This window comes from Haplochromis burtoni, unplaced genomic scaffold (assembly GCF_018398535.1).
Source record: "Haplochromis burtoni strain Fernald_Lab_line unplaced genomic scaffold, NCSU_Asbu1 Contig_53, whole genome shotgun sequence".
NCBI classification, from domain to species: domain Eukaryota; kingdom Metazoa; phylum Chordata; class Actinopteri; order Cichliformes; family Cichlidae; genus Haplochromis; species Haplochromis burtoni.
Window position 1 is genome coordinate 1414863 of NW_024582414.1, and position 15560 is coordinate 1430422.

At 39.6% G+C, this 15560-nt stretch overlaps 1 protein-coding gene across 7 annotated transcripts in view; it reads left to right on the plus strand.

Annotated features, from left to right (window-relative positions):
• LOC102302230 (discs large homolog 1-like protein) overlaps nt 1-15560 on the plus strand; it is a 123585-nt gene that overhangs the window by 18098 nt on the left and 89927 nt on the right. The window contains exon 1 of one of the 7 annotated variants that reach the window (XM_042220677.1): nt 1764-3640. The exons of 2 other annotated variants lie outside the window; for them this stretch is intronic. In XM_042220677.1, coding sequence (XP_042076611.1) covers nt 3539-3640 — 102 coding nt within the window. In that variant the 5' untranslated portion in view covers nt 1764-3538. Of the gene's footprint in view, nt 1-1763; nt 3641-12770; nt 13011-15560 lie in introns of those variants that run through there. 4 more of the 7 variants (XM_042220679.1, XM_042220681.1, XM_042220678.1 and 1 more) reach the window with 4 other exon arrangements.

Genomic DNA, 15560 nt, shown 5'->3' on the forward strand with positions numbered 1-15560 from the left:
AAAACTAGGTTGATAGGACAGACACTTCAAAAGAGCGACTGCCTGGCTGTGAAGGTATGCGACTGGTGCAGTGGTTGACTGAATGACTGACTGCTCTTGAGGCAGAAGAGAGAACTTGGCTAAAAAAAACTAGGCTGGCAAAATTAAACACATACATTATGCACATATGTTCATGCTCAGAAATGCATGACCCATTTATAAGGAGTTGAATCAGTGTGAGCTGGGACAGATTTAAAGCCTGCATGTTGCAGCAGGCAAAAAGGTGACAAAGATATTTGTGTGTGGACTTGAGAAAAAAAGTTCAAGTTTTGTATACTGCAAAAAAAATCGACATACCTGGGCCTTTCGACAATCTTAAAATTTTTGCATTTCTCAAATAAGTACTAAAAGTACCCTATCATGGAGCACACTACCTACTGTCATGGTTTGCTGTGTGGCAGGCAGGATGTAGGACCCAAACGCAGGGCTCATACATGGAGAAGAAACTCAAAACGGCAGTTTTATTGCAGGAACAACTCTTACACTAATACAGAAAACAAAAACAAAAATAAGAAACTAGAAACATGAAACTCAAACCAAAAACACTAAGAAACTAGGGAACTAAACTGGGAACAGAGAACTGGCAAATACCAGTAGCATGGAGGGCACAAACACAGCACATGGGGGTGGTGATGGAAGGAAAACATAGGGCTTAAATACACAAGGGAGTAATGAGAGAATGGGAAACGGGAGGGAAACACAGCTGGGAGGAATAAGGCATAATGAGGCAAGGAGAAGCAAAACTAGATACTCTGATATAGGACATGGGACTGTCAAGTTAAAACAGGACACATGAGACAATCCAGCCCGTTCTCACTCCTGAGGCGTAATATACGGACGATTTGTCAAGTCCCAAGGTGTTCCTGAGGAACACGAAAGGTGACATTCCATGATCCTATGCTACGCGCCGGGTTATGGATGAAATCCAGTAAAATGACGCTCTCGTGGTAATACATGTTCCAGCCATGTATTCCAGCCCTAACCCTAACCTTATCCCTAACCTTAACCACTTTAATGACGTTAGATATTGTTTTCCAAAGCGATTTCAGTAAAACAAACGCACATCTCTAGATTCATTCCAAATAGTTCTCATGTTTCCTAATTTTTCTGATCTGTGCATGTGCATGCACCCGGAAGTTTAATATATGGACGATTTGTCACCTAGTGTAAAATGTTATGCTTTGGGAGTGAGAACGTGTTGGAGAATCAGAAGGAAGCAGACTAGACACTGAGACATAGAGACACGACTGGATGCCATCCAGTCATCCACCCATTCACACACACATTCACACACTGGTGATGACAAGCTACATTGTAGCCACAGCTGCCCTGGGGCGCACTGACAGAGGCGATATTAACATGTATTTTGTAGGATTTTGACAGAGCACTGTCTGAAATCCAACACTATGAGTTGTACATTTTCCTGAAATGATGCAGGGTTTGACTGCAGTTATTGTGCTACCTGCTGTTTTTTGGGGACATTTGATTCTTGAACCTCTGTATATAATACCAAATTCTTATACATAACACATACATTTGAAAAAAGATATAAAAACTAAGCCATATCAGAACACATATAACTTGCCTAAAATAGATATGCTTCTTCCAGCTAGCAACTAGCTTCTTCATTTGCCACTATGTAGCTAAGATTGTAACAACTGAGCTATTAAAACTCAGTTTTTGACCTTTATGAATACAATAGTTATATTGTATTTTAATTACTCAACTAAAGTGTTTCATTTATATCCATGGATGCCTAGCAACTTCAGAGCAGTGGGATAAAAATGACCAATTTTAGACCTTCCACCCATATTTTTTTATTTTCTCAGACAGTTTAAGTATATCAGTCTGCCAATAGTACGGACAGGCAAAACACTACTGTAGCATGGAAATGTACCAGTAGAATTAATTAGTAATGAATGCGTGAGAGAGATCCTGTCAGTACAGTGTAATTATGTCCTCAACTTTCTCCTGATTTTGCTCACTTTTTTTAGACTCCAAACATTACTCCAACTACTTAGCTGTCTCTCCTGTGTCTTATTTTCAGCACAAAAACTGGGCATACATGTAGCTGAAGATGAACTGTATTAATTACAGAAGATGTTCTTTCCCCTCAGTAATTTCAAAGTAATAGACACCCCACAAAAAAGTAAAAACCATCATAAAACCTACAATAAAGTTTCAAATCAATGTCTCCCTGCCAGTCTCACAGCTTGTCCTAGAGCTTCTTAAACTAAAAACAACATCTTGAACAGAGTGAAAATAATTTTGATCATAAGTTTGGAAGATGGCTTCTGGCTTATGAAAATAGTCTTCATTATGGGCGTGTAGAGGGATTTGGGCATGACAGTTACACCTAATATATTGTGGTCTGGGCGTTTGGTGGTTTGAACCTTACTGTCTATGTAAAAGGTAAACATGCTGACTACTCTGTCGTCCTGCCACCTTAGCTAGAAATACTATGTGTCTGCCAGATCCTGAGCTTATTTATATGAAATTAACTCTTAGGAGCGTGATCTTCTGTCTGTATGCACAGAATCAAATCCAAGGGTTTATGATTAACTTTAGCAGAACTGTCAGTTCTACCAAAAACTTCCAAATACAGCCTGATTCCAAGATCATTCATCACAAAGGAATCTGGAGAATAATAGGAAGTAGCAGTGAAAAGCTCACTGGCAGTCATCGCGAAAGCTTGATTGCAATTCTTGCTGCCAAGTGTGACAAAACCACTTCTTAGGTTTAGGGTATAATTACTTTTGCATATTGGGCCAGATACATTTTTTCTCTTTATAAATTAAATGAAAAACTGCATTTTATATTATTTGGGTTATCTTTGCCTAGTCTTCAGAGTCACGCAGTCTGGGTATTTAACTGTGTATGAATACTCTCCTCTCTAGCTTGCCCAATCCTCTTTTGCTCTCTGATATATCCAGTCTTAAATCCCACTCTGGTTTTATTAGTGACTGATTATTGTTTGGTCTGACTGAGTGCCTTCTGTGCACCAAGAGAGCAAGAGTCTCTCCTAAGAGGCTTACCTTAGGCTGCTAATAGACTTTAAAGAGGTGGAACTATTTTAGGATGGACAAAGAGGAGGATAGAGAGAAAAAAATGATGAGATACACAAAGACCTTGGAAAGAAAGCCAGAAAAGACCATGGCTGCATGAACACTTCATGCAGTCATTGCATGCCTAGTTTTTCAGGGGTACTTTACTTGCAATTGCCATGATAAATCCTTTCTGTAGTCCTACCATCTGAACAGCTGTCCAGCTGGCATCGTGATGTAACTGTGAGGAGGGCTCAAACATCAGACGGAGTAATCAGCAGAGAAGCCATGTGAGGAGAGACGAGCGAGAGAGAACTTTGTAAGCAGCTGTAGGACAGTTGAGTCCAGTGACATGCATCTGCAGTAGAACTAATATAGCGACTCAGGACCGCTGTTACAGTTTAGTTAAACGTCGTCTTGGCTCTGTATGGCCCACACCTGTAGAGAATTGGACTATGTCTCTGGACTGGCCTGCCTGTAGGACAGCCGATACTACTGGGCCACCACGTGGGCTAATTGTGAAAATGGAGCACTGCCACTCTGCGGTTTCAATCAATGTAATGTATATTATATTATTTCAATTACACTTTATGACTTTGCAGTTCACATAGAAGAAACAGATTTGGACTGTAGTTGAGTAGCAGAGGCAAATAAGGTGTAACTTACTTTAGTAATAAATAACCAGCTGTCCATTACCTCTGTATGTGTTGTGTGTTATTGCATGTACAATTTAGGTACGCTTAAGGATTATATGACATTAAACTCAGGTGTGGAATTACATGTTTACCTATAATTAAATGTCCTCTGTTTATTCTGCAAATGCATTTTAACACAAGAATGCAATATAGTAGGACTATTTTTATTATTGCAGCCTAGTTTTTCACAGTATTTAGCTCATTTTTAACCATATCTTAGGTAAAGTGTAGGTTAACACACCTATGTATGCAAGGCTTAAAAACTATCTTGGAATTAGTTCCACAGAAGTATATCAGCGGTACTAGGAGGTACAGGAACTGGCTGAAAACCAAGAGGAGCTCAGTAATTAAGAAGAATTAGTACAGGGTCAGAGGTTACAGCTTTAACATTACTTAGCTGCATTCTAATGCTAAATCATGAATGCTAACCACTAAACTAAATTCTTCTAAAGTACTTAGGAACACTCTATATACTTATACGCATCAGTATTGGCCACAGTGGATCGAATGCTGCAGTGTAGTCAATGAAAGTGATCCAGTGCTAGCTAACTGGAAATAATTGCCAACCCAAATCCATCCAAAATTTCTTGAATAGGAGCTGTTCATGGGTGTGAAGCTCCCTTGACGACGCTGAAACATGACCACAGTGTTCATTTATATTTTAGAGATGCTTTGTTTCACGTTATAAGAAAGTTGTTTTGTAGGAACACTTGAATTCTGCAGCGAAGCAAATACTATAAATGCAAAGGGTGCAGAAGAAATAACATTTAAAAATTACAGTTGAGTGTCTTAAAGACACAGAAACTTTGACAAGTTTACATCCCTGACTTTTGCATTAGCCTACTCCGGTTATATGATAGATTATTTTTTTTCTTTCTTAGTACCTTCAGTCAGCCAGTGAAATCTAATAATGCATTGGTTAAATGTATAATTTTTTAATATTACAATTTAATAGCTGATTATTTAAATAATTTGCATGAATTTCAGAGTATTTTATATCTTAAAGTTATGTCCTGTACATTTTTATTCCAGCATAATCTGTCAGTGTTGTGATATTAGGAATGTTTGGCTTTGCCAGTCTGTGACTGGTAACTGTGGAGGAAAATCTGTGACAGTCAGCGCTCACTGGTTTTCGCTGGTCTTCGGCTGTTTCTTGTAAAGCTTCGGGGTGTGTTTTTGGCTCATTATCCTGCTGCAGTGTTAACCTTTTTTTGGATTCAGGTCACTTGTCTAATTCCAAAGAAGGCTAAACACCTCCAAACTGAAATAACCCTGTTACCTCTGCAATTGTTGCTTTGAACCTTTGTGATTTTAATCACTCAGACCTTCTTCTCTTACTATTTTAAATCTACGGGTCCATGTGTGGCTCTATATTGATGTCCTTGTACACTGAAATTGTCACGAATAACTAAAAAGTAGTGCCTTAAGATCAACTACTAATCTGCAGTGTCTGCGACTCTTTGTAGATGCTTTTACAAGGTAGTGTAATCTGACCTTATCCAACTCTAAGCAGGTAACTTTTAAGGAATTGTTTAGAGACCTCTCCTTCTTTAGACAAGCAAACTCTGAAGCAACTTTTTTTGTGCGTCAGTGAACAAAGTTCAGTGTATTGATCCTCTCTTTTTGCTGTTCCTGGTTGTTTTTGCATATTAATGATTCAATAATCAAAAAGGTTCTGAAGTCCCATGCACTGCCCTTCAGTCTCATCTTGATTTGACATTGTTTAGAACAACGTTTGGATTTTTGATATTTTCACTTTCTGCTAGAAGCTGGTGGACAATAACTCCAAGTTGATTTAATTAAAGAAACCTCTGATAATCAGAATTATTTGAATGCTGCTTCAGACAGTCACAATTAAGGAAACGTGGCCTTTTGTTTAAATGAATTCTTTGCTTTTAATGTAGTTCCTGCTTAGTGCAGAGCGGTGATTGAAGCAGACTTCAGTGGACATGTAGGTGAAGGGAACAGGGGTCAGATGGAGTTGGGTAGCTATGGTGTAAAGGATGGCAGTGGATTTTGTGAAAAGGATAGAAATGGTTGTGGTGAACACATATTTCAGGAAGAGAGAGGGAAGTTCACTGATGCATAAGAGTGAAGGAATCTGCTCCAATCTAAAAGCGATATGAGACTGCAAGTCTGGGTCAGGGGAGGCAGCATTGGATGGTAGCCAATGAACTTAGAGGCAAGGATTAAATAGTGTAAGTTGAAAAATGTTCAGGGAACAGTTGAGACAAAATCTGGTCGGTAAGGGAGAGATCTCTTGGATAGTACAGCTAACGTGGTGAGGGAAGCTGCCTAGAGGATATTTGGTATAACCTCTGGTTAAAGGAAAAAGACACGAAGACTTGGTGGTTCAAACGAAGAGGTTGACAAAGGAAAAGTGAGATACTCTGGGAGGTAGACAGGAATACTGGGAGGACAGGACAAGAGAGAGGTGACAAAGGCAAAGGCTTATAGTTACATTTTATGTGAGGCTGAAGGAAGAGAGTCCAAGCTGGAAAGAGCAGGTTAGGGTGATTAAGGATAGAGGTGGAAATGAACTAATGAGTGAAGGAAGTGTGCTTGGAAAGTGGAGGGAGTACTTTGAGGAGCTCATGAATGTAGAAAATGAGAGCGAGAGGAAGGATGGAGAACAGCTAGTGAATCAGGAAGTCCAAAGGATTAGTTAGGAGGAAATGAGGGCAGCTATGATGGAGGATGAAGAGTGTAAAGGCGATTGCCCCGGATGACCTATCTGTGGTGCTATGGAGATATCAAGGAGAGAGGGCGGTGGACCTTTTAACCAGACTGAGTCTTCCACAGCCAGGAGAGTGAGAGGATTCCTGACGAATGGGAAAGACGTGGCTGGGCAGAACTTGAATATAACATCATTTTAAATAAATAACAGGGGCATAAATGATAAACTAAAATCTTAATTGTGACGAGGAAAAATTTTCAGGTGTTACAGGAGAACACAAACAAACTGGAAAACCAAATTCTTTGGTCAGTTCCAAAGAAATAAAATGACTAAATAGCTAAAACATTTCCACAATCCCAAATTCTTCAACAGTGTCCTCATCTTTTGAGCCTTGTGCTCTGTCCTCAATTGGACCAAGCGTGCGGAATATGGAAGCAGACAAGAGAAAAGATCACAGAGAAGATTCACGTAAAGGATGCAGTAAAGGAGAACATGCAGAGTGATGACAGAAGAGGATGGTAGAGCTAGGGTGAAATTCAGATGATCAACTGTGGCGATGCCTGAGAAGAAGAAGGAAGAACATTTGTCATGTCAGAAATTTCACTTTTTTTCCCCATGAATAGATGACAGATTTTTTAAAAACTAAATATAAATATATAAGGAACAATAACCAAGTACTGCAGTGCCTGTGTTTTGCCACATTGTGGCACTGTCTGTCTAACAAATTCAGTGACATGAGTGGGTTTCACATTGTTTCTCTGCAGTGACTTAAAACATCCACGTTTTCTATTTAAATACACAGTCAGCTGACATGTCCCTTGGCATTATTTATTATAAAATATTCAGCAGATAACAGCAGATGTCCTATAATTCATTTCTGCCTCATGTTTATTTTGCTACTGCTACAAGGTTTCAGCAGGAGTCTGATGCCCTCACTCAGCTTTTAGAGGAAACAATGAGCTCTATTTTAAAGGGAATTCACTCATGTGTAAACTGAATATACAGCTGGTAAAAGGTGATCATGTGACCATATTTAAAATCTTGATGTATGGTGCCTTTTTAAATTGGTTGGCTTGTAGAATGGAGAATCCACAGCGATTGGCTGGAAGGGGGTGTATGAGGTTATTACACACACACATCCGCACAGCGTAGTTATTTCTGTGCTGGCTGACCTACTAATGTTAACATGTAGTGCATGCCTGCTAGGCTCATGAGGTAGCATCCTCTCTCTCTCTCTTGCTTTTTCCCATTTGTCATTTATTCCTTTTTCTTCACTCCCTTCATCCTCCTTTCTTTCTTTCTTTCTTTCTTTCTTTCTTTCTTTCTTTCTTTCTTTCTTTCTTTCTTTTTTGTGTTCTGTTGTTATTTTATTTCTGTGTTTCAGGAAATTTGTGTTCGATTGAGCTTACGTCCGAATCTGTGAGCCATGTCTAACCCTTGTTCCCAGATGTACATTTTTCTGTGAGCCATATGATCTAGAACCCCTTAGGTCATCCCAGATGTATGCATGTTTGTGTGTGTGGTTGCACACAGATCAGCAGGAGCTCCATCTGCTCTTTGCCAAACACAGAGGGATTCACTGTATCGCTGGTCTCCGTGCGAGTTTATCACAAAAACCAAGGCTATTTGAAGACAGGCACTTCAGCCTGTGCTGACTTCTGGAGAAATCCAGTCTCAGGTTTCTGGACTGAAAGAGAGACGTGAAAGACGTTAGTGTATGAATCCAGAATAACTTAGTAGTAGTATATGGCCAATCTCTCACTCATCCAGTGATGTCGCACAGTCCTGACTCACTCTAAATCTAGTTAATGAGAAATTTACATTTTCTGCTCTGCACACTACTGAAAAAATATCACCGTAACACAGTAAATATTGGAAAGGAAAAAAAGGGCATTTGGGGTATATTCAGGATATGCAGCTATAAAAACAGCAGTCTGGTTCACTACAAAAAAAATGCAAATTTTCCCAGACTAGGATAAATTAGGAGGTTTTGAAATGTGTCAATAATCACATGGTTTATAGAATGACATCCAGGAAATATAGCTTTTAAAAATCTCACAGTGGATCCAAAACACAGTGTTTCTCCCATGAAACGCTTAAAATAACCTCTTGTGTCATTGCATTATTTACAGGACTTGTCTACCTGCATTAACTTCTAAACTTTTTTAGCTCACCCAGGTGCTTCCTTTATCTGTGTACAGCTGGAATAGCATCTAAAAATATTTTGCCATTACTAACACTCAGTTTTAAATACAGCCATAATCGGGCCATAATCTTAAACTGTGGCTTGATTAGTTTGCCAATAAGCCTATAAAATGACCGTAGATGGTATCAGTTTATTTTTCCTTTTGCTTCTCCTCTATTCCGTATTATAAAATTAGCCCCTGTGACCTCAGAGTCACCGTTTGTTCACCTCAGCCCCGCTGTTCGTGCACAGTTTCGCCTTCTCTGTTTTCTCTCTCATGCTGTGTTGTTTGTTTGCAAGTGGAGGTGAGAAGGCAAAGGCAACCACAGAGAGACTACTGCGTGTGTTTAGGTCTGCATGTCTGCATGTGTGATGGTCCAGATGGCTCAGCCATCAGCATCAAGAGCTTGAGTAAGGAGTACGCTTTGACTTGTTTGACTTTCTCTGCCCTTTATCTCCCATTTGCCTGCTCCGTTCTCAGACTCGGCATTTACAACACGTAAAACAGCTACACGCTGTTGTGGAGCTAAATTAATTAGTGGTTAATTTATCTGTTAGTGGATCAATTAGTTGATTAATAGAAGAAAATGTGCTGAACTGTGACCCAAGTCTTGAAGGAATTTCTTTAAATCTATTGACTGTCTTTCTGTTAAAAATAAGTTTATCCTTGGACTCAAGGATAAACTTATTTGAATTTCATGGTCACGTATAACAGCCACAAAACATTTTGGCTGTAACTCAAGAACACCGGCACTCAGTTCAAAAGCTTTTCTTTGAAGCTTTGTTGCAAAAAATGATGAAGTGATGACTTCTTTATTATCCAAAAGGTGAGGTCAGAGGTCAGCTTTGCTTTAAATTCACCATTATTCAATACGGGAGCAGAAGTGAATAATATGTTTTTGTGCTTGCTGTCTTTGTCTTTGATGCCCACCTGTTGAATTCCTGCAAATTCTTTATTACATACTATATGAGTCGGCACAGACATGGTTGTAAATTGATTCAAGTAAGTTGGTCAAGTTGAGCGCTGCAAAGCGTTAATTCTGCTTATCTCTTATATGACTGAATTGAATATATTTGCTATTGGTCTGGAATTAAAAACCCTAAACAACTGGAAGTTTTCCCCTTGACTTTATTGGGAAAGTAACAGGTTAAACTGTGGCCACTACAGCGCTAAATTTACATACGTAGGGTGGGGGATTGGCAAGAACTGTGCACAGCATAAGTTGAAGCAGAACACAAAGCTCTTCCTGGCAACTCAGCAGATTTCAGTTCGAGGCCACCTCACTGTTTTTATTTAGCTGATAACAGATGGCATAGCATCCAATTGAAAAATTGCATCGAGGACACGGTTCAAGTTGGTTTCGCTTGTTTACGGTTTCTGCAGGCCATTTTGTAACTTATCTTGACCCAAGCTTCTCCTTCCATGCTGTATCTAACTCGAGATAGACATCAGTCTCATACCAGTTGTCAGTCATAACTGCTCTGTGTTCAGCCATGGTCTTGTTGCTGCTCTCCTCAACTCCAGCTTTCCATGCATGTCCACGGAAATGCAGGGAGTTCCCTGAATGGAGCCAAATACAAACACCAAATACATAGCACTTTAGGTAGAAATAACTACTTTTAACTATAGCGGTTCTGACTTTAATATTTTTTAATATTTATTTAATAAATAGTATTATTAAATGAATATTTAGTTTTAATGGAGTTCTTTACCCTAATATGTATAGTAAACACATAGTAATAGGTAGTGGTTTACATATTTCCCTAAAGGACACACATATCCCTTTGGGGTTGTGCACGGTGTAAAAATATGCCACATCACTCATGCAGAGCGACCTGCTGTGGTGCCTCTTTGTAAATAAGGGAGTAGCTGATAGTAGCTTTGTTTTTGTCACAGAATCAATCAGAACTTTAATAGGTTCTTTAGACGTATTTGTTCATTCGTTCGAGTTAAGACTTCTATTCGTAAGATAGTTTTGCAAGGATCTCAGTTTCCACTACATACTAACAGTGTGTTTGCAAGGAACCTGCTCATGTTTACACCAACAATAACAGTAGCCCTCTCTGTCACTGTGGAGATGTACCAGCAATACCATCAAACAGGTTTTTTACAAAAACCCACAGGATTGTCCAGATGTAAAAATTGCTCAGGTGTTGCAATGCAGAATGACGTCATCAAAAAACGGACTGCAACAACAGCTCATAAATGATGAATGTGCACTTGCAATTGTTGCAGTTAGTAGAAGATTAAATAATTGATGCTGTGAGCTAAAAAATATCTATATTTCACTGTATTAAAACCTGCTATGACATGCACAGATATGTTTTTCACCTTTCATCCTTGAGCAGCACACACATATGAACAGCACTTCTACTACGTGCTGTTCATTGTCTGATTGAATCAACAGAGTGAACTGAAGCATTTTAACTAGTTTGAAAGTTGCACTTTTTGGTGGTCAGCTGACCAAAACAGTAGAATTCGCTTGAAGTCATGTGATCACTTTAATTCAACAATAACTAAAGTAACATAACCTTGTAACTCTTCAGGACCCTGCTGTAACATAATAAAAATGAATGATGTTGTATATTGAGACAAGCTTTTTAACCAGTGGTTTAAACCCCACCTTTACCCGCCCAGTGGGTTTTTGCCTCAAGTTTGTTGTTTCCACCTTTAGCAGGAACATTTTTAGGAGCTAAATTGTCATTGGAGGCTGTGACTCTGCTCTCACTCTCAGACATGTCTGGACTTTCATCAGATTACACCTTTTTTTAATCATATAAAACTGTGTAGCATTATTAGTGTGGGCAGTGTGATACAGCCAAAGCCCTACCTGCGATCTGGGTAGCTTGCAGGTAGAAACCACAAAACAAGATGATGTTAAGACCAACTTATTTTCAGAATAAAACACTTAGATATGAGAACTTTAATATGATTTTTGTGATTCTTATGATTCATCTGTGTGTCAGACCCAAATTTTCACCTTGCCTGATTCTGCGCTCTGCTTTGTGAGCAAGAGGCCGGTTCATTTTTTATATTCAAATTTTTTCAGCTGATTTTAGTGTTTTGGGAAATCTGATGACTTTTTTACACCGTGTTTCCTCTGATCCGTGATCACACTGTCACCTGTGGTTTCAAATGGCTCAGTGCCACCAGCACAACAGCGCTGTGTTCAAATGTCAAATGAACGAGTTATTCCAGTGGTATTTCTTTGCGTGTATGTATCATGGATTGTGACTCTGGATGATGTAATAACATTGTCTCTGCCTCACTTATTTACTCTTTATGTTTCCCTTATTGTGCAGTATTCTATCAGCTCAGTTTTCACTAGCCGTTATAATACTATATCATTTCCTTACTCTTCCTCACTCTGTGCGTATAGGAGTGTATGGATGTACAAATCAGAGCATTACTGCAGCAGGGAGAAAGTGAGAGAGGTGTAAAGAGTAAAAGAAATGCAGGGAGAGAGAAGACACATTTTTAATTCTCCATTTACCTTTGCAAGCAGGTCTCTGCTCTTTCTTTTTTTTTCTGTCTTTCTTTCTTTTCCTTTTCGCTCATTGATCTCGCTGTTGAAAGGCTGGCCAAGAGAGGCAGTGGAGCAAACCGAGGGAAAGTGAACAAGGCAAGCAGAGGGAGAGAGAGGGACATCGAAAGAAAGCAAGCAGGAGAGAGAAAGTGAGAGAGTGAGAGAGAAGGGTAGTGTTAGAACGAGAGAGGCAAACACTCACACTGCTCACACTGATAGAGAGAGAGGAGATAGAGGATTGGGACTGCTGCTGCAGAGGAGGACAAGAGAGACCACATCCATACTTACACACTCACAGATGCACTCACACATTCATTCATGCACACACACAGACAGACTGACCCACACATGCTGACAATAACAACATACTGAAAACACACTCACAGACACACACACACACGTGCTAACATTTTCTGACACACTCACATACATACATACATTTGCTGACACACGGGCAGACAGTGACCATGGTGCTCCCTGCATCCTGACCAGCTATGAGGATTACACTGATGAAGATGATGGGAGCGATGAAGAGCGTGAGGGAGAGGACGCTGGCCTGCCACAGCTGAGGACCGTAGTCAGGCGGTGGGGGGTGGGCAGGGGGTGGGAGGGCAGTAGAGTGGGGGATTGTGGGACAGGATGGAGTGCGGTAGATAGAACACATGCGTGTGCATGTGTGCATGTGTCTGTGTGAGTGTGTGGAGGTGTGTGAGTGTGAAATGTGTGTATGAAGGCTAGGATGCCCCCCAAGTCTGGGACCAGCTAGCTAACGTTAGCCACATGTTGTGCCACTGCAAAGTAGCATGCACCAACAACACCATATCTCTGATGTTTGGATGCAAGGTAGGTAGAGAGCTATGCATGTTTGTGTTTGTGAGTACGGCAGAGTTAGAGGGACACACAGGTGAAGTTATGGACTGTGGGAGAGAGACACTGACTTAGGCAAAATGTGCTGAGAGAGAAGGGCAGAGGTAATGAGTAAGTTTATTAATGGGCTTGTAGGCAAGGTAAACTAAGGTAAGAGTTAGAAGCCGGAAAGAGAGCAAGACAGAAAGCGAGAGAGCTCCGGCTGTGTGTCTGTGTGAGAGAGCGAGAGAGAGAAAGAGAGAGGCAGGTTTGTTTTCTGCTGTCTGATTTGATATTACAAGGTCTACAGGCAGCTTATTACCAACATCTTCCTCTTAATTCCTGATACTGCAAATGTGAGCGCTAATACGTGCCTTTTCAGTTCATTTAGAGATCACGCATAGTACGCAGGGCCTCATTTTAGACTATCGTATCTAAATGCAGACGTAATTTTGATATCTTTGGTATGATGGTCTGTTACTTTAATTATCATTGAGAATGAGAACTTAATAGTTGGTTTGACCTAAAACTTATGATTGTTTTCACTATCTGACTGCTGTTTTGTGATTGATCTTTAATTATTTGCCCAAGTAGCATGCTGACCTCATAATATATCAATTTACGGTTACTTCTGAAAATATTCAAAGCTGAAACTGACTTGTCAAGAGCAATCATTAAAAAAGTCTTTGTCCTGTTTGCTGGTGAGGCCTCTCAGCTTACACATTATATTTCTGTTAAAGATTCCCAGTTAAGAAAACATCCAGTAAGTAAAGTGTTACTTCAGGCAGGTCACAAAGTCAAGCTAAGCCGCAAACCCAACAGATCAGCTGATCTCAGTGCCAGCCCACATCAGTCGATGGCCTAAGTGATACACTCCTACACATCAGGATATTACACTTCTGCAATTTCTTGCTGCTTTTGCCAAGTTGATTCTTTAGTTTTCTTACTTATAAAGCTTACCAAATATATAGTTTGCAACCCTATCAGTTGACTTTTCAACATATACCAGGAACATGAATTTTGACATCATATTTTAAAGTGTTATACCTAGAGATTTTCTTAACGCATCTTAAGCATATAATAACCCTCTTGCACTGCGAGGGAACATCCTGTATTTTCCATGGTGCATGCTGGGACAGCCTCACACACCTGCAAGGCTGAAAATACTTAGACAATGTTATGTGTCCCTTCTTTTGTTTGTCAGTAGAGCTGTATTCTAGCTATTGCTACAATGTTTTAGTTCATTCCTTTTTGAATGTGAAAGGCTTCAGAGTTCATTTCTAATCCATTATTAAATGAATACATTTGTCACCATTATACTTTGTTGTTAGTTACATAACACTAACCTGTGCTAAATGAATAAGCTTGGGCTAAAATTGGCAATCATAGTCTTACCAAGTACTCTGAAACAGTTGAGTGGAAAATCAACATATGAAATATTAAAGCTCCACCCAAGCGCTTCAGGAGCAGTGCTTTGATGTGGAGGAAGTGTTAGTACACTGTGCTGCATCTTTGAATAGTCATTAAACACGCAGCAAACCCCAAAATGGCTTCATAAATGGGTCTGTACACTTGCCTAAATAGTGAAAAGTAGACCTGATCTTGAGAAAGGGGTTTGAGACACAAGGGAAGAAAATTATCAGTCATGATAGTTTTAGTCTTGGTGTTATTTGAATGTGAAAAACTTTGAGGCAGTTTATTTTACAAAGAGATGTACGCTACTGCGATTCAAGAAGATGCAGTAGGAGCATTGGTCTTTGAAAGTATTTGTGTGTGTGCATGCTTGGCTTGCTTTTGTACAGTTCAGCAGTTAGGCCATAATAAAGTGTATGGACTTCACTTCTGTCCTATTAGATCACCTCAGTATGACAGCCTGCTAGATAGAGGGAGGCCAGGAGACAACTGTTAGACTGGAGCTTTAGAGAAGGAGCCCGAGTCAACACGAGTGTGGGTGCAATAAGAGCTGTAGTTTTGTCCTCTGGGAGTAAATCTGGACAGGGTGAAAACTGAGTGTATCCTGAGGAGAAGAAGAAAGTTGCACGGTTAGTATGATGTTTCTGAGATTTTAGAAAAACTGTGTTGTTGTAGTAAAGCTTCCATCTTTCAGGTGCAGTCTTCCAAATACGTATACGTGCACAGTATTTGCATATGTCATAATGCATAATTACACTCCTGCAATATTTGGTGATTTGCTAAAATTTAAAATAGGATTTTTATTATTATATTCCAAAACATATATTTCTTTCAAAATATTGAAACATAAAGTGATTTCCCTAATATTTGTCATGTGTAGTTATTCATTTGCTTGTTTACGCTTTGCCTGACCTTCGTCTGATCAGCTGCTTTTTCTGTTTGACATTCCAAACATGTCTTACCAACACCAGAGGGTGGTCAACACAAAAAAACATGTTTGCAGGGTGTTTCTCAGAACTCCTCTTTGCGTTTTAATTTTAATTTATTAATACAGATTCAAATAAATTGGCAAATAGCTAATATTAGCCGATGGTCTATAATAATATAACAAACAGTAGCATCGCAAATAGCAGC